Here is a 26,538-nt window from a genome sequence, read left to right as displayed (position 1 = left end):
GAATTTAGTACTGAAAGCATAAGCTACAGCTAGCTAGCACTGCAGATCATAAAATATGGTGAGTAGTTGACTCAAAGAGAGAGAAAGACAATAGTTGAACAGTTTTGAACAAATTAATTTCTACCAAAATAAAGGAGAACAAAGAGAGAGAGAGCTAGCTATATTTCGTAGAATATATATTTTTCACTTTCACTTCCTTAGCTAGCATTGAATGCAGCTAGCTAGTTTAGCCTACACAAACATCCAGCTCAAACAGAGAGGGATGCTATGTTAGCTAGCTGGCCATGGCTATCCAACACTGGAACTCTTCCAATTCAAGGTAAGCTTTTAGTTTTATTAAGTTATTGCCACCAAGGCCCGCTGGTGGAACTGCTAAACTGCTTGCTCCAGACTGTACATGTACTGCATGATTGTAGCGGGTTTACTAACACTCTAGTTCTAGTAGCTATGTTGACTATGAAGTGACAATGATGTAGGGTGTGCGGTTAGTGGTCATGATATGAAGGTTTTGCTTGGAAAGGTTTTTTCGCCTGGTCACAGACAACTGATGTGTTGTGCACTGAAGTTCACAAGCAAAGGGAACAGGTGCGAGGAGGAGACAGCGTAGATAGATGTGAGAAGGAATTATATATACAATGAGCTGTTTGTATGTGGTTGCTATGAAAGTGAACTGTTTTTGTGTGTGATCAGGGGTGTATTCATTGCACCGATTCTGTTGAAAAACGTTTCGCAAACGGAACGAAAGGGGGATAAACATACCTGAATTTGTCCACTAGAAATTCTCGTTTGCAACTGTTTGACTAATGATTACACTCTCGATCAGCAAGATGCAGGCAAGAGAGTGCAAGGTGGAATGTGTCACTGTCTGCCATCTTGATTATTCAAAATTCTCTCTACCTATGCACCTACGTTGTAAACTTTAATTCATAGGCTAGGTTGTAGCAACCTCATGATGGGTACAGGGGAAATTCAAGCATCACGTAGTAGCCTATGCCTATCGATGTTACATCACCTGGGGCAAACTACCTTCCCTCCATGACACCTACAGCACCCGATGTCACAGGAAGGCCAAAAAGATCATCAAGGACAACAACCACCCGAGCGACTGCCTGTTCACCCTGCTATCATCCAGAAGGCGAGGTCAGTACAGGCGCATCAAATCTGGGACCGAGAGACTGAAAAACAGCTTCTATCTCAAGGCCATCAGACTGTTAAACGGCAATCACTAACTCAGAGAGGGTGCTGCCTACATTGAGACCCAATCACTGGCCACTTTAAACAATGCCACATTAAATAATGCCTCTTTAATAATGTAATTTACATATCTTACATTACTCATATGTATATACTGTATTGTATACCATCTTTTGCACCTTGCCTATGCCGCTTGGCCATCGCTCACCCATATATTTATATGTACAGTACATATTCTCATTCACCCCTTTAGATTTGTGTGTATTTGGTAGTTGTTGGGGAATTATTAGATTACTTGTTAGATATTACTGCACTGTTGGAACTAGAAGCACAAGCATCGTGCTACACTCGCATTAACACCTGCTAACCAACCATGTGTATGTGACCAATAAAATTTGATTTGATTTTGAGCTGGGTGAATGGATTATGAAAGACAGTCATCCAATATGCTGTAATAGAGATAAGGCCATGTTCATTAAAAAAATCATCATCCTCCCTCATCTTAAACAGTGCCGACCGCCACTGGAGTTACAGAAGGGTTTTTAAGCAGGCTTAAGAGGATATTGACGGTTTAGGGTTTAGTTTTGAAATTAGGGTTCAGTATAGGATTGATCAGGTATTCGTTTTTTTTGTCTTAAATAAAGGACAAAAACATACAAACATAAAGATACACATCCATGAAGTAACATAGACACTAATATACACGTAAAGAAAGACGAGGGTTGTTGGCATCCTCTTTATTTCCATTGTACCTGCAGCCAGTAGCTAGCTGTATGTGTTTTATTTAAATAAAATAATTAATATAGTATTTTTTTAAAGCCCTTTGAGATGAAATATCCCTTTCCCCCTCAGTCCTTTTTGGTTGTCTTGAGTTAGACATGTTTCTCAGTTGCACAGCACAAAATGAGAAAAATAACGCAGGATATCCGTGAGATCCACCACAACAACAAAAATAACAATATCAAAGCACAGGACCAATTTAATAACCAAACAAATAGATAAACACTCAGTTAGCAGTAAAGGTGTTTGTCAGCCTATTTGCATGTACAGTATGTTACCCACCCAAACTCCATAATGATATACTAACAACTTGCACATATGACTACCCACCCAAACCCCCTATAGATTCACTACGATGCATTCAATGTGCACATCATTCCCTCAATCTCTCTCACAGACACACATTCCAGGAATGTGTGTGTTTGTTTATATTATGTGCGTTAGGGCAGGTGTGTATGGCAGAGGGGGCTTGCAGTTAGTCTGTGTTCCAGGTAGACCGGTACTTAAGTACTGACACAATTGTGTCTGCGACACATAGAGAGGAACAAAAATAGAATTGAGAACAGCTCCTGTTCCCTAAAACCATGTTTAATCCTTAACAATGCTCCACCAGTATTTTTCTTACTCATCGCCCAAATGCAAAATAAACCCTCTTTGGTACAAATTTCATAGAATCTAATTTACAATGCTACAAAATACATCAGCATTTAGTTAAACGAATAAAAGTACAAAATGGGTGGAGTTTTGGTTGGAAACAGTCCCTGTGGTCAGAGTCCCTGTGGTCTCTGTGGTTGTGTTGTGGTCTTTTTACGGTCTTATCTTTGACCAGGACCCCAAAGTAAAGAGACAGAGCACAGACTCTACATGAAGAGCAGCGATTTTATAAAAAAATAACTACTATATAGACAACCAACACCCTCCCCCCACCCCTATCCCCCCATACCCAAACCTCACCAATCCCCCGACACACACACACACACACACACACACACACACACACACACACACACACACACACACACACACACACACACACACACACACACACACACACACACACACACACACACACACACACACCTTCACCAGCAAGTTGGTCACAATTCACATCCTCAAAACATCCTGCGTGGGAAGGGGTGTGGTGGAATCCCATCTGCCCTCTGAACTTTCACCCCTGACCCCCCCTACCTCCCCTGCCCTTTCACCCCACAGTCCTCCAATTGGTCTGACAGAAGCTCCCTCCGTCCTCTCCTCTTCCTCCTCACTCCCTCTTCACTCTTCCCTTTTTCTGCTGCTTCTTCCCGTTCTCCTCTACCTCCTCTAACTTGTTGTAGCCGTTGGTTGCTGTGGAAATGCCGTTGGTGACGGATTTGGCCGCCTTGGGGGCGGAGTGTGGGGTACGCCGGTAGGTCTGGTAGTAGAAGTTGCCGAATAGGATGATGAAGGTGACGGCGTAGCCAATTAGGGCCCACTGCATCCAAGCGGGGAAAGGGCAGCCAGTGTAGAGGGAGTAGCCTGCATGGCCGATGGTCACATGGAACTGGATCTGTGACGTACACAAGACACATGTTTAACTGACATGCTTAATCCGAATGTAATATTCTCAACATAATCCCTGATCAATGAGTCAGACTGCACACTCCAAACAATGAAATATATTTTGATATGCAAAGACGTGTTTCAGTATCAATCACACACTACCTGAACAGCTGTGCTATGGCCACAATAACAGGGAGACTTACCATCTGAATGATGGTCAGGTATTTCTTCCACCAGAGGAATTTCTGGATCTTGGGTCCGAAAGCGGCCAGGCCATAGTATCCATACATCAGGACATGGATGGATGAGTTTATGCCTGCTCCGAAGAACGCTGTGAGAGGGATATAGGTTAAAGGTAGTTCAGAGGGGATACAGGTCAGGCTGCTTGTGAGTGTATGTTAGCATGGTATGTCATCACCCCTGTCGGAACAGTATGACAGTGCTGGGGGGAGATTATCCAGGTGGGAAAATGTCTATATATATATATATACACACAATGTACCCCTAGGTACTTACACTGTCCTCCAGGGACCCACTTGATTCCGATCCACCAGAGGATGAACATGGTGCAGTGATGGTAGACATGGAGGAAGCTGACCTGGTTAAACTTCCTCCTCAGGATGAAGAACACCGTGTCCAGATACTCCACTCCCTTAGAGATGTAGTACCACCACAGAGCAGACGCTATCTGCCAACGTGAAGAGGGAGGGAGTGAGCTATCTCAAATCCATCTGGTTTTAAGGACTCAAACTCAAAGACAATGAAGATTGCCAATTTCCTGAAACGCTTTAAAGAGGATTCAAGAGGATTTTATGGATTTCACTTTGTTGAGATTATGGATAACACCGCTAGCCACCTTGCTTTTCACACACACACTCATTATCATGCATCTTCCACACATGTATGCATCAAGGACACACCCTCACACGCACAAATACATTTTATTGCAATTATTGAATCTATTGAAGTCATTGAAGTTGGGAATAAGGTTCAATTGGATCCTGACCAATATCAAAGATAACTTCACCTGGATCATCTCTGTAAATCTAAGGTCAGAGTCAACAATGTTAGGGTCAACACTTTTCATAGGGGATTGTGATGACGATGAAAGGGGTCATTGGTGAATGACATGGCAGGTTAGCCTGTGGTCTGGTAGAGAAAGTGTTTTGTTAAGGGGATGGTACAGTAAGAGCTAATACATGAGGATAGCTGTTGTATCAGGCTTGTTGCTGGCTTGTTCCCAAGCCTAAAAGGTAAGTAGAGCTCAACCTCTTGTATGTCAGACTACAACTGGACAAAGTAGCCTGTCCATATCCATTCTCAACCCCCACCAACATACTCTCTCTCTCGTATCCCTTTGTAATTGACACACACACACATACACACAGAGAAAGAGAGTGAGAGAGAGAGAGAGAGAGAGAGAGAGAGAGAGAGAGAGAGAGAGAGAGAGAGAGAGAAAGAAGCTGTGTGCCACAGTGCTCTGAGTGTCACTCTTGTCCCTCAGTAACTCCATCATGCTATGGGTGGGTTCAGAAGTGGTGAGACCTAATAACTCCTCCCCTTAATGCAAAAGGTCACGCCCCCTCTGTCCTCTCCTCCTCTCCCTCTCTCTATCTCTTACACACACACACAAATAGAGTGATAGTCTACTTAACCTAACAATAGGATTACAGTACGGCTGCTTAGATTTACACAGAACCACATGCTGCTAAAGCTGGACCTCACTCTACACCTCAAATACAGGAGACCCAATCTGTATAAATTAGAAGGCTAGAAGGCAAACAATTCCAGTCTTTGCTGGCTCATGAACAGAATGAACAGACAAGCTCCGGCTCTTGGCCTTTTCACAAAATTAATAGAAAAAGAGTGTAGGGTGTCATGTTTGCTCACCCTGACTTCGTTGACGTCGTTGGAGTAGCTGACAGGTTGACATAGGTAGCTGTACCCCGCTGCTCTTGCACCCAGGAGGAGCTGAGGCCACAGAGATACAAAGTTAGTGACACGACATTAGGAACAAAATGTTAGAGATTGTCCCTTTCCTCTAGACCAGGAATGAGCAACTTTATATTAAAATATCGGAACTCCCAATGAGGGCCAGCAGTGGCTCAATGGTCTGCGCTATACCGACATTCATACCCATACATGTACTCAGAGCCGGCCCCTAGCCTTTTGGAGGATCTAAGATAAATGTTGTTGTTAGCTGACATGGTCAGTGACTGACATAAAACATAAACTGATGACGCATAACCAATTTTGAAATGGTGTATTCTACTACTCTAACAGTAACAACACCCCAACTGAGTTTTCTTAATTGATCCGCGCGCCAAACAAAAGGCTCTCTGCCATGGATACACACCACCAGCCCTCAAGGGCCACAGAGACCAATTTACACCTGGGGGGGCCGGGGATGTGGAAGCGATTGCCAGGGAGAAATGAAAACCAGCAGCACTGCAGCTGTCGGGGACTGGAGTTGTGCCCTAGACCCTATTTCCTCTGTGTCTACAGGTCTAAAAGGACTATATATATACATTTGAAGTCGGAAGTTTACATACACTTAGATTGGAGTCATTAAAACTTGTTTTTCAACCACTCCACAAATGTACAGTGCCTTGCGAAAGTATTCGGCCCCCTTGAACCTTGCGACCTTTTGCCACATTTCAGGCTTCAAACATAAAGATATAAAACTGTATTTTTTTGTGAAGAATCAACAACAAGTGGGACACAATCATGAAGTGGAACGACATTTATTGGATATTTCAAACTATTTTAACAAATCAAAAACTGAAAAATTGGGCGTGCAAAATTATTCAGCCCCCTTAAATTAATACTTTGTAGCGCCACAGCTGTAAGTGCGATTACAGCTGTAAGTCGCTTGGGGTATGTCTCTATCAGTTTTGCACATCGAGAGACTGAAATGTTTTCCCATTCCTCCTTGCAAAACAGCTCGAGCTCAGTGAGGTTGGATGGAGAGCATTTGTGAACAGCAGTTTTCAGTTCTTTCCACAGATTCTCGATTCGATTCAGGTCTGGACTTTGACATGGCCATTCTAACACCTGGATATGTTTATTTTTGAACCATTCCATTGTAGATTTTGCTTTATGTTTTGGATCATTGTCTTGTTGGAAGACAAATCTCCGTCCCAGTCTCAGGTCTTTTGCAGACTCCATCAGGGTTTCTTCCAGAATGGTCCTGTATTTGGCTCCATCCATCTTCCCATCAATTTGAACCATCTTCCCTGTCCCTGCTGAAGAAAAGCAGGCCCAAACCATGATGCTGCCACCACCATGTTTGACAGTGGGGATGGTGTGTTCAGGGTGATGAGCTGTGTTGCTTTTACGCCAAACATAACGTTTTGCATTGTTGCCAAAAAGTTCAATTTTGGTTTCATCTGACCAGAGCACCTTCTTCCACGTTTGGTGTGTCTCCCAGGTGGCTTGTGGCAAACTTTAAACAACACTTTTTATGGATATCTTTAAGAAATGGCTTTCTTCTTGCCACTCTTCCATAAAGGCCAGATTTGTGCAATATACGACTGATTGTTGTCCTATGGAAAGAGTCTCCCACCTCAGATGTAGATCTCTGCAGTTCATCCAGAGTGATCATGGGCCTCTTGGCTGCATCTCTGATCAGTCTTCTCCTTGTATGAGCTGAAAGTTTAGAGGGACGGCCAGGTCTTGGTAGATTTGCAGTGGTCTGATACTCCTTCCATTTCAATATTATCGCTTGCACAGTGCTCCTTGGGATGTTTAAAGCTTGGGAAATCTTTTTGTATCCAAATCCGGCTTTAAACTTCTTCACAACAGTATCTCGGACCTGCCTGGTGTGTTCCTTGTTCTTCATGATGCTCTCTGCGCTTTTAACGGACCTCTGAGACTATCACAGTGCAGGTGCATTTATACGGAGACTTGATTACACACAGGTGGATTGTATTTATCATCATTAGTCATTTAGGTCAACATTGGATCATTCAGAGATCCTCACTGAACTTCTGGAGAGAGTTTGCTGCACTGAAAGTAAAGGGGCTGAATAATTTTGCACGCCCAATTTTTCAGTTTTTGATTTGTTAAAAAAGTTTGAAATATCCAATAAATGTCGTTCCACTTCATGATTGTGTCCCACTTGTTGTTGATTCTTCACAAAAAAATACAGTTTTATATCTTTATGTTTGAAGCCTGAAATGTGGCAAAAGGTCGCAAAGTTCAAGGGGGCCGAATACTTTCGCAAGCACTGTATTTTTAACAAACTATAGCTTTGTGCATGACACAAGTAAGTTTTCCAACAATTATTTACAAGACAGATTATTTCACTTATAATTCACTGAATCACAATTCCAGTGGGTCAGAAGTTTACATACACTAAGTTGACTGTGCCTTTAAACAGTTTGGAAAATCCAGAAAATTATGCCATGTCGTTAGAAGCTTCTGATAGGCTAATTGACGTAATTTCAGTCAATTGGAGGTGTACCTGTGGATGTATTTCAAGGCCTATCTTCAAACTCAGTGCCTCTTTGCTTGACATCATGGGAAAATCAAAAGAAATCCGCCAAGACCTCAGAAAAAAATTGTAGACCTCCACAAGTCTGGTTCATCCTTGGGAGCAATTTCCAAATGCCTGCAGGTACCACGTTCATCTGTACAAACAATAATATGCAAGTATAAACATCATGGGACCACGCAGCCGTCATAAGCACACAGGAAGGTGATGCGTTCTGTCTTCTAGAGATGAACGTACTTTGGTGCGAAAAGTGCAAATCAATCCCAGAACAACAGCAAGGACCTTGTGAAGATGCTGGAGGAAACAGGTCCAAAAGTATCTATATCCACAGTTAAGCGAGTCCTATATCGACATAACCTGAAAGGCCGCTCAGCAAGGAAGAAGCCACTGCTCCAAAACCGCCATAAAAAAACTGTTTGGGCATAATGACCATCGTTATGTTTGGATGAAAAAGGTAGAGCCTTGCAAGCCGAAGAATACCATCCCAAACGTGAAGCACGGGGGTGGCAGCATCATGTTGTGGGTGTGCTTTGCTGGTGCACTTCACAAAATAGATGCATCTCAAGACATCATCTCAAGACATCAGTCAGGAAGTTCGAACTTGGTCGCAAATGGGTCTTCCAAATGGACAATGACCCCAAGCATACTTCCAAAGTTGTGGCAAAATGGCTTAAGGACAAAAAGTCAAGGTATTGGAGTGGCCATCACAAAGCCCTGACCTCAATCCTATAGAAAATTTGAAGGCAGAACTGAAAAGGCGTGTGTGAGCAAGGAGGCCTACAACCCTGACTCACTTACTCCAGCTCTGTCAGGAGGAATGGGCCAAAATTCACCCAACTTATTGTGGGAAGGTTGTGGAAGGCTACCCGAAATGTTTGACCCAAGTTAAACCATTTAAAGGCAATGCTACCAAATACTAATTGAGTGTATGTAAACTTCTGACCCACTGGGAATGTGATGAAAGAAATAAAAGCTGAAGTAAATAATTCGCTCTACTATTATTCTGACATTTCACATTCTTAAAATAAAGTGGCGATCCTAACTGACCTAAGGCAGGGAGTTTTTACTAGGATTAAAATGTCAGGAATTGTGAAAAACTGAGTTTAAATGTATTTGGCTAAGGTGTATGTAAACTTCCGACTTCAACTGTTTTAATGTAGTGGATGCTTGACAGGTGCAGTCCTAGGTATGGTATGTGAGTATAGTATTGAATTCAGGCAGGGTTGGTACATGGCATGCTACATCAGCCATTCGGTGATGGCACAGCCTTGCTGAACAATAGATTAACTTAAAGCAGGGGTCATATTGCTATCACCGATCAACCTACTGGGCACAGACATCAATTCCACATTGGTTGAATGTAATTTTGTTGAAATGATGTGGAAACAATGTTGATTCAGTGAGTGTGTGCCCAGTGGGAAGCCGTTTCCAATCTGTACACACTGAAGGGACAGGGACTGGGAACCAAATAGACAATGGCCTGAAAAGAAATGGAACATGCCATTATTGACTTGGTGTAAAAGGAATGGAGCTGGTTACCTCTTTGGCGATGTAAAAGTTGAGTATCACCATACTGAAGTTGTACACTATGAGGGTCTTCCTTAGCTGGAAAGGCTCGCGATTCTGCATGTATTTAGGCCCCGCCCACAGGAAGAGCAAGTACAGGCAGCTGATGGCCAGGGTGGGGGCGGGGGACGACATCATCGGCCATTTCTCCACTCGCTTGTCTGGGAGAGGGACAGGAAAGTTAATGTCAGCAGTGGTCATATGACAGACACACAAATGTAAAGTATGACTCTGAATCCTGTCTGAATGTATGACCACACAATGTTGCACCAATGGTGTCTGGAGGATATACTTAATTGCAGTACTCCGAATTGCTCTAATAGTGTATTGTATTGCACACACACACACAAGCAACCATGTGTACCTGAGTTTGTGCTTGTGTGCGTGGTTAGATTAGCAGACTGTCCCTGCAATGTGAGAGAAATCAGCACTAACTCACCTGCTATAGTAAGGCTCCATCTGTAGAACTCTACCGTGTCATTCATAAAGTGGGTGACAGCTTCCATGCCTGCGTCTGGATTTGGTCCTGCTTATGCTGCAGTGAGAGAAAGAGAGTAGCCAGTCTTCAAAATAGTCCAAATGAATCTAAGATAATTAAAGAAATCTGTCATTCATTTTGCCGTTTTTGCCCGAGAGATAATTGTTGCCCAATTTTGGTGCAGTATTTTTCTATGAAAGAATGTGCTTGAAAATGAGTCGTCTCTCGTTGAATGACAACAAAGACTTTATTGAAGAATCCCTAGTGTTGACCAATCACCAACGAAGAGGTTAAGAAATGCGTGTGCCCGAAAAGCCGGAAAAACCCTCACTGAAGTCCAAAACGAACAAAAACTTCACAAAATGTCGTCATAATATATGCACGAACTCTACCAAACTGTGTCAGCTGGGAAGCATACGAACGTCTTAAGCCCCTTTAGATAATTGAAAACCTTATTATAATGTTGGTGAAGTTAAAGATGCAGTCCGGGATCTTATTTAAGCACAACAAATTCGTAACATATTGTACGAATTGTATTTGTAACATATCATACAAAAAATAATAATAATATATATATATACAGTACCAGTCAAAAGCTGTCATCAAGGCAAAGGGTGGCTACTTCAAAGAATCTCAAATAAAACATATATTTTTATTTGTTTAACACTTTTTTGGTTACTACATGATTCCATGTGTTATTTCATAGTTTTGATGTCTTCACTATTATTCTACAATGTAGATAATAGTACAAATAAAGAAAGACCCTTGAATGAGTGGGTGTGTCCAAACTTTTGACTGGTACTGTATATAAATATAAAATCATTTTGCAGGACCAAACGTAACATATGAAACGGATGGCGTAGTACAGAAGTGGCTGACTAGTACACAAAAAACGGAGACCAGTTTTGGCTCGTGAGCACCAATTTGAAAACTACTGGCTGAAATTATACAAAAGTTCTGGACATCACTTTAAAGGGATACTTAAGCCCTTTATCTACTTCCCCAGAGTCAGATGAACTCATGGATACCATTTTTATTTCTCTGCGTGCAGTTTGAAGGAAGTTGCTAACTAGCACTAGAGCAATTGTTAACTAGCGTATGCTCAATGACTGGTACTGTATGCTAGCAGATACCATAGACTTTCCGTCTTTGAGCTAATGCTAGTTAGCATTGGCTCGCCAAACTACCTCTAACTTCCTTCGTACTGTACTTAGAGATATAAAAATGGCCCAAATCCCAAAGAATCCCTTTAACATCAAGTTCAAACTCTGAGTTTGCCAAACTCAGCACATGGATCACCCATACGTACGAACATTCCCTGGTCTAAACTGTTAGTGCAGGGTTTATTTCGAGCCTCACACTAATTGCACAGATCTAAAAGAGGACTAAACAACTGATCAGTGTGGACAGAGTAGGTCTTTGTGGTTACCCATCCCCCCACACACATGTTCTAAGACAAGATGTAAAGTGCTGGTCTCATGTTTCATGAGCTGAAAGAAAAGATCCCAGAAATGTTCCATACGGACAAAAAGTTATTCTCTCAAATTTTGTGCAGAAATTTGTTTACATCCCTGTTAGTGAGCATTTCTCCTTTGCCAAGATAATCCATCTACCTGACAGGTGTGGCATATCAATAAGCTGATTAAACAGCATGGTCCTTACACAGGTGCACCTTGTGCTGGGGATAATAAAAGGCCACTTTAAAATGTGCAGTTTCGTCACACAACACAATGCCACAGGTGTCTCAAGTTTTGAGGGAGCGTGCAATTGGCATGCTGACTGCAGGAATGTCCACCAGAGCTGTTGGCAGATAATTGAATGTTCAGATCCTGAGGCCCACTGTGAGGCCCATTTTTTTAAGGTATCTGTAACCAACATTAGCATAACTGTATTCCCAGTCATGTGAAATCCATAGATTAGGGCCTAATGTTGCATGTTGCGTTGACATTTTTGTTCAGTATAAAAACTAATTTAAAAGTTGTTTGTAAATAGCTGACAAGGTCAAAATCTGTCGTTCTGCCCCTGAGCAAGGCAGTTAACCCACTGTTCCCCAGGTGCCGAAGACGCGGATGTCGATTAAGGCAGCCCCCCGCACCTTTCTGATTCAGAGGGGTTGGGTTAAATGCGGAAGACACATTTCAGTTGAATACATTCAGTTGGACAACTGACTAGGTATCCCCCTTTCCCTAAATGTGTGCTACTAAAGCCTTATTTGAATGGGTGTATAAAAGACCATAGAGAACAACATACAGTACACATTTTAGTACTCATCACTACATTCTCTACCAGAAAGCTGGTTGGCTCTCTTTGATGTAAAGTGGGTTGATGCACTATATATACAAAGGTATGTGGACACACCTTCAAATTAGTGGATTCGGCTAAGTCAGCCACACTCACTGCACACAGCGATGCAATCTCCATAGTCAAACATTGGCAGTAGAATGGCTTTACTGAAGAGCTCAGTGACTTTCAACGTGACACCACAAAGGATGCCACCTTTTCAACAAGTCAGTTCATCAAATTTCTGCCCTGCTAGACCTGCCCTGGTCAGCTGTAAGTGCTGTTATTGTGAAGTGGAAACTTCTAGGAGCAATAATGGCTAAGCCACATTCTCACAGAACGGGACCGGCGAGTGCTGAAGTGCGTAGTGCGTAAAAATCCTCTGTCCTCGGTTGCAACACTCACTACCGAGTTCCAAATCGCCTCTGGAAGCAATGTCAACACAAGAACTGTTCGTCTGGAGCTTCATGAAATGGGTTTCCATGGCCAAGCTGCCGCACAGAAGCCTAAGATCACCATGCGCAATGCCAAGCGTTGGCTGGAGTGGTGGAAAGCTTGCCGCCATTGGACTCTGGAGCAGTGGAAACGCGTTCTCTGGAGTGATGAATCCCTCTTCACCCTCTGGCAGTTCGACGGACGAATCTGAGTTTGGCGGATGCCAGGAGCACGCTACCAGTCCCAATGCATAGTGGCAACTGTAAAGTTTGGTGGAGGAGGAATAATGTCGGGGGCTGTTTTTCATGGTTCGGGCTAGGCCCCTTAGTTCCAGTGAAGGACAATCTTAACGCTACAGCATACATTGACATACTAGACGATTCTGTGCTTCCAACTTGGCAACAGTTTGGGGAAGGCCCTTTCCTGTTTCAGCATGACAATGCCCGCAAATTAGAATGCAGAGGCCTAGTGTTATAATTAAGCAATAAGGCCCGAGGAGGTGTGGTACATGGCCAATATACCACGGCTAAGGGCTGTTCTTACGCACAACGCAACACGGAGTGCCTTGACACAACCCTTAGCCGTGGTATATTGGCCATATATTCCAAACCCCAGGTGCCTTATTGCTATTATAAACTGATTACCTTCGTAATTAGACCTGTAAAAATAAATGTTTTGTCTTCCCCTTGGTATATGGCCTGATATACCACGGCCGTCAGCCAATCAGCATTCAGGGCTCGAACCACCCAGTTTATAACATGTTGTAAACCACACACTAAAATCATCTTATTGGCTTATAGATCATAATAGGTCTAATTAATTTGTGAAAACTTATTGGGGAGTTTGTGGGAACCTGAAAAAACACACATTCACTGACAATGGGGGTTAAGTTTCGTTTTCAAAACGGAAGAGGAAATGGGAGGATGGGAGAGAGAAAAAAATTCACCCAAATAGGTCCGGTCGCCCGTGGAAACGGGCATGAGAGCACACAAAGAACCGGGGCGCGTGTGTCAGCAGGTTTTGCGCGGTGCGATCAAGAGGCTTAAATCCAATTGCTCTACGAGCTTAGACGTAAATCCAAACGCCAAGCGACCCACATTCGCAGGGGCATCATTTAAAGCGATAACTTGCCCCTATGAACTAGACCCTTATTTGCGCTCACACATATGGCGCATGGCGGATTTTCAAAGAGTGGTTGACTGAACATGGGAAATGATGTGGTTAACAGTTTATACAAATCATATAGGGAAAATGAAACCAAAATAGTCGCTAAACACGTTATAGACACATTTTATAGGCTGCATCCAATCCCTTCCTATATGCCACCCATCATATTCTAACATCGTGCAAGTTCCTTTCCACTGAGTCTATGTAGGCTACTGTCATGCATGCTCACATAATAGAAGTTCATGGTTTCTTAGGAAGAGAGAGCAGGCGGAGAGTGTAAGGGTGAATAAGTGATGAAATTGTCTAAGCACTGTCTGAGTTTATTGTCTTGTAAAAATACAGAACTATGATGATATGAATTCAGCCAAAAGGGATGGCAGATAAGCATAAAGAAAACGAACGCAAGAGAAGGTTACGAACGGTTCAATTCCTCAAAGCATAACTAAAGAAAAAAGACTAAGCCTACACTTTCCAAGGCTGTGCACTAATTTGTTCACAAAAGAACCGATTTAAAGAATGATAGCCCAAGCACGCGATTCTGCATTTCTGTATTAACCATTTCATTATGGAGAAAAATACATATCTACATACCTTCTCGAGATTTAGTTGCGTGTACTGACATCCGGTGCAAAGTGATGGACAACGCCTTTAAATGACCGTATTCTGCCGTTATAGCCGCTGATCCCCAACACTGCTATAAGGACAATTAGACATCCACCCCAAATTTGGCAAAAATGCAAAGGCAAGCGGAAATCTATCCCAAAGAAATCATGTATGAGGTCCGTGCTGGCTGCTGAAACACATCGCTTAAGATCTATAGGATACCCGACCAGCCTGATGGCACTGCGCATGCGGATATTGCACTACAGGGACCTCTGCACTGACTGGACAGACCGATGGCCCCTTTGTATGGTAGAGATTATCAACATCCACCGTATCCCCCATTCAGCTTCGTTGAGTGATAGGCGAATGCGGAAGCCACTCGGAAGGAAAAAGAGAGGATTCTTTGAACGCGCATGACAAATGGGTACCTCTCTGCTGTTACGCATCGATGTGTGAGGAAACCTCCTGGATAAGTGCATTTGTTGCAATTATGCATTTTTGGCCTCGATGACACTCGTTAGTAGGTCATGCTATATGTCCAAAATACAATGAATTGAGTGTTGTTCATTCAGCTTTGGCTTTAACTCTAAGAGTAGGTCCAAGGCTATGAGCCATTTTCTATCAGACATAGCCTAGGGATTCCTTAATAGCTCTCATGTTTCAACTTGGGTAGACTAAATTAGAGTTTATACAACAAATGTTTGTTGCTATTGTAGGCTATAGGTCGTCGGCTGTAAATAGCTTTTGGGTATGTGCCAATGTCCCGGTAGAGGGTGTCAATCAATTAGCCATCTGTCTTTAGAGTGTGTCTTGTACTCCACTGAGTCGGTCAATATTTTGAATTAGTCACTAGGTGGAAGTGTCACACCATCAATTGATACCCAACAAGCACAGCTGGGTTGTACAGTATTTGGTTGCAGCAGAGTTTTCTGTAGGCCTACATACTCTCTGGTGTAACCTAAAGCTGTATTTTTTTTAAATCCCATTCCTGATTCTCCAGATGAACTAAACAACTTTTCCACTCCAAGCCTGGTAATTATTGAACAGAATATTCAATTAATATCAGAATATATCATATCATATCATTCTCAAGTATTTGCCCAAGATCCCTTTGAATTTATTTGATTGAAAATAATAATAATTGGGTTGGGGGACCACTGGAGGTCAGGGGCTCCCCAGATAGCATATGAACACGTTATAAGCATTGGCAACATTTTCTTTCAACCTTATGGCAAAATGTGTACAATAGCATTAATTTGTATTTTTTGTGGTTCGGGGTCCCTGCTGTAAGTAGGTGTCCCAGGGCCCAAAATGCGGTAGACTAGCCCTGTTCCAAAGGCAGGAAGTTCATATTTTCTTACTCTCATTTCTATACCTCTGTTATTTTGTACTTTTCCATTAGTGATGTCAATGTTCCAACTGGAGGGTCCTCTCCAAACCCCATCCAAGGCCCTGCTTCAGTCACTATTTGAGGGAGGGGAAAATATTACATAACATGTGTACAGTACCTATTACTGTCTTCAATTTCATTGTGATATAATGTGACACATCCAACAGATTCACATCACACACACAGCTTGTACCCTTCTGAGGATAGCCAAGCTTTATGCTAGTTTCAAGTTTTATTAGTCGTATGTACAGGATACACATGGCATACACCATACAACGAAATGCTTACTTGCAAGTTCCTTCTTGACAATGCAACAACAATAAGAAATAATAAAATATAAGAATATGAACATCAAGTAAATGGCTCATTAGAATAGAATAAACATTTTAGCATAATACAGGATTGCACAATTTATAGTCCAATATTTACACATGTTTGGGGGAAGGGGGGTTGGGTGGCAAGTGTTTGAATTGTGCTCTATTTAGCAAAAATAATAAGGTATGTGTGATATGTGTGCGTAGCATGAATGTGTGTGTGTGGATGAGTGTATGTCTGTGTGTGTGTGTGTGCATGAGTGCATGTCTGTGTGGGTGTGTGCATGAGTGCATGTGTGCTAAGGTGCAGAGTCAGTGCCAGGTGGCGAGTACACTTCAAGTGTTCAGCAGTCTGATGGCTTGTAGATAGAAACAAAGCAGTATTTTAGTAGCACACACGCTGCGCCTCCTTCTGTGAAGGTGGGTGAGCAGAGGAGAGGAGGAGGAAGCAGCTCCAGGATGGGTCACAGTATTTCTGTGCTGTATGGTGATCCTGAGGAATAAATCTCTCTCATTTCCCCTCAGGGAAGGGGGATACCTAGTCAGTTGCACAACGGAATGCATTCAACCGAACTGAATCAGAGAGGTGTGGGGGGCTGCCTTAATCAACGTCATCGGCGCCTGGGGAACAGTTCTGGTTGGGAGTTAACTGCCTTGCTTAAGGGCAGAATGGCAGATTTTAGACCTTGCCAGCTCATGGATTCAAACCAGCAGTCTTTTGGTTACTGGCCAACTCTCTTAACCGCTAGGCTACCTGCTATGATGCACATCTGTTTACTGGGAAAAGCACAAGAGCCATCAGCAGGACTCTACAGCCATGTGTGTGTGGATGTGTATGTTGGTGTGCATGTGTGTGTGCATGTGTTTTTGTGTATGTTTCTTAATTAAAGAGATGTAGACCTGACCATGCCCCAGTCAGGTGTGAGTGAGTGAGTGAGTGAGTGAGTGAGTGAGTGAGTGAGTGAGTGAGAGAGTGGGAAAGATAGGGAGAGAGATAGGAGAGACAGAAAGGAGGTGGCAAGAGACACCGAGTTTATTTGTGTGTGTATCAGTGTGAGAGAGTAAGGAAGACAAAATTCCACAGGTCCACCTGTTCTCACTGTCAGTCGACCATATACAGCCTTCATAACTGCCTCGACCTCAGCATCGCTGCCAACCCAAACAAACACACATTCTCATACAATACACACAGGTTGCAGTGTTTGGGCTCTGAGACCACACACACACACACACACACACATACACACACACACACACACACACACACACACACACACACACACACACACACACACACACACACACATATACACACACACACACACACACACACACACCAGAGGAGGAATATACACATAAACACACAGTCGTTGGCCTGTGGTCTTGGCAGCGTTGGTGCTTGGTGTATCCAGAATGTGGTGTATGTGTAGGAGGCCCTGCACGTATCCCATAATCAGGTGGGTCATGACTATAAGCCTACCCTCCCGTAACCCATGGCAACCGCACCGTGGCACCTGTTCAAATGCCTGCTGGGAGGTCAGCAGACTGGGGAGAGCAGCAGATAGTGGGCTGAAATAGTCTGGTTCATTAAGTACTATGGGATCCTAAAGGGTATAGTTTATATGGCTACTGTAGGTCAGGCTGTATGTCCTGTCTGTTATAGGCTGGAATGCAGGGTTCACTGAAATATAGAGCTGTTCAGAGTCCAGTTATTTCAGGGATATTTTGGAAGTGCATTTATCCAGTGGGTGCATCAAGTCAGAGAATGTAAATGTTGGCCGAAAACTATCAGTCTGTCTTCGTCAAAAGCAGAATAATTGTAGATCTCTGACATACTTTATCTACCCTAATCTCAATCCTGACCAGTGTTAAAGCTATGTCTAACGAATGTCTATTCTGGCTGCCGCATAGAACTGCATGGTAGAATCTGAAGAAGTGGGTAAACAAAGGACAGAAACTGAAACAGAGCCTGGTAACTAAGAGAGAGCCTGTGTGTGTGTGTGTGTGTGTGTGTGTGTGTGTGTGTGTGTGTGTGTGTGTGTGTGTGTGTGTGTGTGTGTGTGTGTGTGTGTGTGTGTGTGTGTGTGTGTGTGTGTGTGTGTGTGTGTGCATGCATGTGCGTGTGTGTGTGTGATGGCTTCTCCTCTGTTTTGTCATGCATGAATATGTCTGTAAGGTGTGCAGAGCATTTCAAACTGCCAGATGGGAAAGTAAACTCCATCTGATGTTGATCATGTATGTACACATACCTGGGTGAATGATTGAGTCAGACATCAGTTGCATTACATAACAAGAGTGAAGAGTGAAACTAGCCATTAGTAAAAGGAGAAGCAACCCCAGTTAAAAATGTCAAGTCAGCACAGCACAGTGTACAGATGTAGGATCTGAATTTGACCTATACTGTCACAAAATAATCCTGCAGCAACAGGATTTGAATATTTATTGCATAATTCTGCTTGATTGGTGGTTAGGCTATATTAGCTAGCGAAAAAGTATGTTACGTGGAAAGTGCAACACTGTTAATATAACTGTGTGTTAGTGTGGGTTTTCAGTGAATTTCTGTAAATCACAAAGCTCATCTACTTTTGCTGCGGTGCAGGAAAATGCTCAGCAACTAGAGTGAACAAATTAAGATCCTATACCTGTATGTGATCTATTGTGTTTTGTGGAGCATTTGCCATAACGACTTCCCATTGTTATGTATCCTGTATTACATAATAACAGTGGTCATCTGGTCTATGACCTATAATGAAATCCTGGTATTGGTTAGTGAACACTTCATAAGCTCTCAATATCCTGCTCATAAAGCTGTTATGTATGCTCTGTGTAGTGGGTCATACAGAGAGACTCAAGTGTTGCCCTGTTGTGTTTTGGTTGCTAAGCAGGCGATCACTCAAACCAGCATTTGGAGACTTTATGAAATGGTGGTTACAACACAGGGAATTTTCCACTGAAGGGCACAGTTATTGTGGGGGGCACCTGGGATTTATTTTTTTCATGCACACATTACTAACTACTGGAGAAAAACATAATCATTAAACACTTTACAGTCTTCTGGGAGACACCACTTTTCTCAGGCTCTACTCAAAAGCTGGGATAAACCATATCTTTCAAACACACCCACACACACCCACGCTTGCACACCCTGGGTTGTTTAGTGGTGGTTGTGTGTCCATGGTCATGTTGTGTCTGGGAGAGTTGATGAAGTTCAAATCAAATCAAATCTATTCGTCACATACACATGGTTAGCAGATGTTAATGCGAGTGTAGCGAAATGCTTGTGCTTCTAGTTCAGAAGTGCAGTAATAACCAACGAGTAATCTAACCCAACAATTCCAAAACTACTACCTTATTATACACACAAGTGTAAAGGGATAAATAATATGTACATAAAGATATGAATGAGTGATGGTACAGAACGGCATAGGCAAGATGCAGTAGATGGTATCGAGTACAGTATATACATATGAGATGAGTAATGTAGGGTATGTAAACAAAGTGGCATAGTTTAAAGTGGCTAGTGATACATGTATTACATAAAGATGATATAGAGTACAGTACAGTATACACATATACATATGAGATGAGTAATGTAGGGTATGTAAACATTATATTATAAACATTATATTAAGTAGCATTGTTTAAAGTGGCTAGTGATATATTTTACATCAATTTCCATACATTTCCATTATTAAAGTGGCTGTAGTTGAGTCAGTGTGTTGGCAGCAGCCACTCAATGTTAGTGGTGGCTGTTTAACAGTCTGATGGCCTTGAGATAGAAGCTGTTTTTCAGTCTCTCGGCCCCTGCTTTGATGCACCTGTACTGACCTCGCCTTCTGGATGATAGCGGGGTGAACAGGCAGTGGCTCGGGTGGTTGTTGTCCTTGATGATCTTTTTGGCCTTCCTGTGACATCGGGTGGTGTAGGTGTCCTGGAGGGCAGGTAGTTTGCCCCCGGTGATGCGTTGTGCAGACCTCACTACCCTCTGGAGAGCCTTACGGTTGTGGGCAGAGCAGTTGTCGTACCAGGCGGTGATACAGCCCGACAGGATGCTCTCGATTGTGCATCTGTAGAAGTTTGTGAGTGCTTTTGGTGACAAGCCGAATTTCTTCAGCCTCCTGAGGTTGAAGAGGCGCTGCTGCGCCTTCTTCACGACGCTGTCTGTGTGGGTGGACCAATTCAGTTTGTCCGTGATGTGTACGCCGAGGAACTTAAAACTTACTACCCTCTCCACTACTGTCCCGTCGATGTGGATAGGGGGGTGCTCCCTCTGCTGTTACCTGAAGTCCACAATCATCTCCTTTGTTTTGTTGACGTTGAGTGTGAGGTTATTTTCTTGACACCACACTCCGAGGGCCTTCACCTCCTCCCTGTAGGCCGTCTCGTCGTTGTTGGGAATCAAGCCTACCACTGTAGTGTCGTCTGCAAACTTGATGATTGAGTTGGAGGCGTGCATGGCCACGCAGTTGTGGGTGAACAGGGAGTACAGGAGAGGGCTCAGAACGCACCCTTGTGGGGCCCCAGTGTTGAGGATCAACGGGGTGGAGATGTTGTTACCTACCCTCACCACCTAGGGGCGGCCCATCAGGAAGTCCAGTACCCAGTTGCACAGGACGGGGTCGAGACTCATGGTCTCGAGCTTGATGACGAGTTTGGAGGGTACTATGGTGTTAAATGCTGAGCTGTAGTCGATGAACAGCATTCTCACAAAGGTATTCCTCTTGTCCAGATGGGTTAGGGCAGTGTTCAGTGTGGTTGCGATTCCTTGATTAGTCTCTCAAAGTACTTCATGATGACGGAAGTGAGTGCTACAGTGGCTCGGATGGTTGTTGTCCTTGATGATCTTTTTGGCCTTCCTGTGACATCGGGTGGTGTAGGTGTCCTGGAGGGCAGGTAGTTTGCCCCCGGTGATGCGTTGTGCAGACCTCACTACCCTCTGGAGAGCCTTACGGTTGTGGGCAGAGCAGTTGCCGTACCAGGCGGTGATACAGCCCGACAGGATGCTCTCGATTGTGCATCTGTAGAAGTTTGTGAGTGCTTTTGGTGACAAGCCGAATTTCTTCAGCCTCCTGAGGTTGCGCCTCACTCCAGAGGGTAGTGAGGTCTGCACAACGCCGGGGGCAAACTACCTGCCCTCCAGGACACCTACACCACCGGTAGTCGTTTAGCTCAGTTACCTTATCTTTCTTGGGAACAGTGGGAACAGCAGACTGGGATAAGGATTGATTGAATATGTCCGTAAACACACCAGCCAGCTGGTCTGTGCATGATCTGAGGACGCGGCTGGGGATGCCGTCTGGTCCTGTAGCCTTGCAAGGATTAACACGTTTAAATGTTTTACTCACATCGGCTGCAGTGAAGGAGAGTCCGCAGATTTTGGTTGCGGGCTGTGTCAGTGGCACTGTATTTTCCTCAAAGCGGGCAAAAAAGTTATTTAGTCTGTCTGGGAGCAAGACATCCTGGTCTGCGACGGGGCTGATTTTCTTTTTGTAATCCGTGATTGACTGTAGACCCTGCCACATACCTCTTGTGTCTGAGCCGTTGAATTGCGACTCTACTTTGACTCTATACTGGCGCCTAGCTTGTTTGATTGCCTTGTGGAGGGAATAGCTACACTGTTTGTATTCGGTCATGTTTCCAGTCACCTTGCCCTAGTTAAAAGTAGTGGTTCGTGCTTTCAGTTTGACGCGAATGCTTTCATCAATCCACGGTTTCTGGTTTGGAAATGTTTTAATCGTTGCAATGGGTACGACATCGTCAATGCACTTTCTAATGAACTCGCTCACCGAATCAGCGTATTCGTCAATGTTGATGTTGGACGCAATACGGAACATATCACAATCCACATGATCGAAGCAGTCTTGAAGCGTGGAATCAGATTGGTCGGACCAGCGTTGAACAGACCTCAGCGCGGCAGCTTCTTGTTTTAGTTTTTCTGTCTGTAGGCAGGGAGCAACAAAATGGAGTCGTGGTCAGCTTTTCCGAAAGGAGGGCGGGGGAGGGCCTTATATGCGTTGCGGAAGTTAGAATAACAATGATCCAGGGTTTTACCAGCCCTGGTTGCGCAATCGATATGCTGGTACAATTTAGGGAGTCTTGTTTTCAGATTAGCCTTGTTAAAATCCCCAGCTACAGTGAATACAGCCCCAGGATATGTGGTTTCCAGTTTGCATAGAGTCAAATAAAGTTTTTTCAGGGTCATCGATGTGTCTGCTTGGGGGGTATATACGGCTGTGATTATAATCGAAGATAATTCCCTTGGTAGATAACACGGTCAACATTTGATTGTGAGGAATTCTAAGTCAGGCGAACAGAAGGACTTGAGTTCCTGTATGTTGTTATGATCACACCACGTCTCGTTAATCATAAGGCATACCCCCGCCCCTCTTCTTACCAGAAAGATGCTTGTTTCTATCGGCGCGATACGTGAAGAAACCAGCTGGCTGCACCGACACGTAAGTTGTGAGGAGGCTGAGAGAATGATAGCACTCACAGGAATAAGGCGGAAGATAACTCACTAAAGATGTGCTCTGTTTGAGTCAAGCCTCTTTTTCAGCACATGCAGCCAGGAAATTACAGGCTTAGGGGGATTTGGGTGAGTGTGTGTATGTATACCTTCTCAATGCAGGGGCATGTGTGAATGTGTGTGTGTGTGTGCGTGCGTGTTTCTTTGTGTGCATACGTGTGTATGGAAGTGTGACTGTCCTGTATTGGCACATCCATGCATACATCTGTGTTTGCAGGTGTTTATCATATGGGTCTACATGTTTGCACCACTTAAAACAATTCTCTAAGGAGCAGTAAATCACTGTAGTCACAAGCCTATTTCCCAATGTTGAGTCCTGCTTTATTTCAAAGTATCATGACAAGTACACAGTTGATATGCCTTGATATGAAATTGCCTAGACAGCATCATGGATTTAGTTAAGATATATTTAATTGTTGACTATAAATGTATTTGATTGATTTTAGGGCTATTTAGTAGCTGACTCCATACAGTAGCATGGCTCTTTCACAAGTGGCTCCCTAGATGTGGTGTAGGGCCACAGCTTGTGCCCTTTTGAGGATAATTGAGCTTTTTACTAGAGCCCATTAAAGCAATATTTGAGCTTGATTCGCCCAGACGCATGCATGCACACACACACACACACACACACACACACACACACACACACACACACACACACACACACACACACACACACACACACACACACACACACACACACACACACACACAAACACACACACACACACACACACACACACACACACACACACACACACACACACACACACACACACACACACCATGGTGTCCCCAAACAACCTCTCACTAAGGACATACAGCCACACCCTCTCTCAGGGCTCAGCCAGATATACCCAGATGTGGGGAATAAAGAATCTCTCTCACCCTCCCTCTTCAATCCCCCCCTCTCTCTCTCCTCTCTCTCCCTCTCGCTCTCAACCCAAATTCAATTATTTTTTTAAACAATTTGAATAAAGGTGCTACGATGGGATGTAAACTCTATGCTGTGGTCTCAGAGTAATTATGATGTTAACGGAAAGGAAAGTGCACTTAAACATGGGAAATCACCCCATTTGTAATTGTAAAAATTGTCTGCCACCCATTGTGGTATGTTCCAGGTCACAAATTATCTCAACAGGAGACAACAACTCTGAGGTTTCAAACGTCACGATTACATACAGGCAGTACTGTTCAATATTTTGACTTTAAGGTCGAATGGTTCAAATAAGCAATAGTGTGCTACCTTCTCAAAGCCAGTGGCCATTAGCCTGTTAGATCCATAAAACCAAATGTTGTGGTTCAGGGGTTCAGTTTATTGTACAATTAGTTTGCCCACAGACTCAGCAGTGAATAGGCTCTAGTAAGGAGTGATCGAACCTTCCCGACCAAACTCAACCCGTAAAAACCCCATTGTTAGTCAATTACACGGGAGTAAGGCGTTAGTGGTGTTCTAGCCTGGTGTAATTCCACTTGTGAGAAACCCAATTACAGGCTCTTTTACAAGCTTAAAGTTGCTTTGCGCCTCACGGTGATTCGTATGTAAAACAGTTTTGTTTCGAGCAGGACTGAGACAATCTCAGATTTGCACAGGAGCATTTCACCAACAGCCTACGAGGGTAAAGATTCTCTTCAATCTACATGTATATTCCTACACTTCTCTAGCTCCTCCACTTTTGTTGTGTCACATTTTGTTGTGCCCAGTCATTACTTTTCATTGGCCGCGGTGGTATTGCAGTCGGTAATCCCGTGCCTTTTGTAATCTAAGCCTCTCAGCGCCGTCACATGGTGTTAGCATTAATCTCGCCACGATGCTCTGTCGTGGACCGACCCAGTGCCCTACGACCCAGTTACGTCTAAGGTCACCACCCAGCGTCATCAAAGTAGGGTCATACATAGAACTAGAACCAGTAGAATGGACATTCCCACTGAAAGCAACATATTATTTGGTGGTGGGACTGGTGGCCATTTAGGGTGTACCATTTCGAATATGTTGTCATGACACCTGTAATCCTCTCTAACCGGGTAACACATGCCAAATAAGCATGAAGGAAGGGGCGCAGGTCCTAATCCAGGCACTTGTCATCTCCCGTCTGGACTAATGCAACTCGTTGCCTGCGGTCGCCACTTGTGCCATCAAACCCCTGCAACTTACCCAGAACGCTGCAGTCCGCCTGTTGTTCAACCTTCCCAAGTTTTCCCATGTCAGTCCGCACCTCCGCACACTCCACTGGCTTCCAGTTGAAGCATCCACTACAAGACCATGGTATTTGGCTACAGAGCAGCCACCTCTGGTCTCTTCACCTCCAACCCTACAGAAGGGCAGTTCACTGTTGACGTTGAGACTGGTGTTTTGCGGGTACTATTTAATGAAGCTGCCAGTTGAGGACTTGTGAGGCGTCTGTTTCGCTGTTCTGTGAAGGGAGTAGTACACATCGTTGTACGAGATCTTCAGTTTCTTGGCAATTTCTAGCATGGAATACCCTTCATTTCTTAGAACAAGAATAGACGGACGAGTTTCAGAAGAAAGTTATTTGTTTCTGGCCATTTTTAGCCTATAATCGAACCCACAAATGCTGATACTCAACTAAGATACTAAACTAGTCTAAAGAAGGCCAGTTTTATTGCTCCTTTAATTCGAACAACAGTTTTCAGCTGTGCTAAAGTAATTGAAGAAGGGTTTCCTAATGATCAATTAGCCTTTTAAAATTATAAACTTGGATTAGCTAACACAAGGTGCCATTGGAACACAGGAGTGATGGTTGCTGATAATGGGCCTCTGTACACCTATGTAGATATTCCATTAAAAATCAACTTTTTCCAGCTACAATAGTCACTTACAACATTAACAATGTCTACACTGTATTTCTGATCAATTTTATGTTATTTTAATGGACAAAAAAATAAATGTTCTTTAAAAAACAAGCTAATTTCTAAGTGACCCCAAACATTTGAACGGTAGGGTACATATAAATATATGGATGAGCAATGACAGAGTGGCATAGGCAAGATGCAATAGATGGTATAAAATACAGTGTACACATATGAGATGAGTAATGCAAGATACGGTGCCTTGCGAAAGTATTCGGCCCCCTTGAACTTTGCGACCTTTTGCCACATTTCAGGCTTCAAACATAAAGATATAAAACTGTATTTTTTTTGTGAAGAATCAACAACAGGTGGGACACAATCATGAAGTGGAACGACATTTATTGGATATTTCAAACTTTTTTAACAAATCAAAAACTGAAAAATTGGGCGTGCAAAATTATTCAGCCCCTTTACTTTCAGTGCAGCAAACTCTCTCCAGAAGTTCAGTGAGGATCTCTGAATGATCCAATGTTGACCTAAATGACTAACGATGATAAATACAATCCACCTGTGTGAAATCAAGTCTCCGTATAAATGCACCTGCACTGTGATAGTCTCAGAGGTCCGTTAAAAGCGCAGAGAGCATCATGAAGAACAAGGAACACACCAGGCAGGTCCGAGATACTGTTGTGAAGAAGTTTAAAGCCGGATTTGGATACAAAAAGATTTCCCAAGCTTTAAACATCCCAAGGAGCACTGTGCAAGCAATAATATTGAAATGGAAGGAGTATCAGACCACTGCAAATCTACCAAGACCTGGCCGTCCCTCTAAACTTTCAGCTCATACAAGGAGAAGACTGATCAGAGATGCAGCCAAGAGGCCCATGCTCACTCTGGATGAACTGCAGAGATCTACAGCTGAGGTGGGAGACTCTGTCCATAGGACAACAATCAGTCGTA

General features: G+C 43.5%; 1 protein-coding gene across 1 annotated transcript; it reads right to left on the bottom strand.

Moving 5' to 3' along the window:
- Positions 1-1,916: 1,916 nt before the first annotated feature.
- LOC110529707 (elongation of very long chain fatty acids protein 4) lies at positions 1,917-14,916 on the bottom strand. The gene is made up of 7 exons (XM_021612159.2): positions 14,526-14,916; positions 10,014-10,109; positions 9,548-9,735; positions 5,404-5,484; positions 4,030-4,201; positions 3,717-3,844; positions 1,917-3,520 (listed from the first exon to the last, which is right to left on the bottom strand). Exons 2-7 carry the CDS (start codon positions 10,078-10,080, stop codon positions 3,236-3,238), a joined length of 921 nt encoding a protein of 306 aa, XP_021467834.2. The 5' UTR covers positions 10,081-10,109; positions 14,526-14,916; the 3' UTR covers positions 1,917-3,235.
- Between the last annotated feature and the right edge of the window lie 11,622 nt (positions 14,917-26,538).

The sequence above is a fragment of the Oncorhynchus mykiss genome, chromosome 8 (genome assembly GCF_013265735.2).
Source record: "Oncorhynchus mykiss isolate Arlee chromosome 8, USDA_OmykA_1.1, whole genome shotgun sequence".
NCBI lineage: Eukaryota > Metazoa > Chordata > Actinopteri > Salmoniformes > Salmonidae > Oncorhynchus > Oncorhynchus mykiss.
Note: the sequence above shows the minus strand (reverse complement) of the source record. Positions and strands in the feature narration are given on the sequence as shown.

What these genes read in the sequence shown, in the direction of transcription:
- LOC110529707 (XM_021612159.2), bottom strand. Translation starts at nt 10,080, where the DNA reads ATGGAAGCTGTCACCCACTTTATGAATGACACGGTAGAGTTCTACAGA. An exon ending in ATGGAGCCTTACTATAGCAG is followed by an intron (nt 9,736 to 10,013) that starts GTGAGTTAGTGC and finishes TCCCTCTCCCAG; the next exon opens with ACAAGCGAGTGGAGAAATGG. An exon ending in GTGGGTCCCTGGAGGACAGT is followed by an intron (nt 3,845 to 4,029) that starts GTAAGTACCTAG and finishes TCCCTCTCACAG; the next exon opens with CGTTCTTCGGAGCAGGCATA.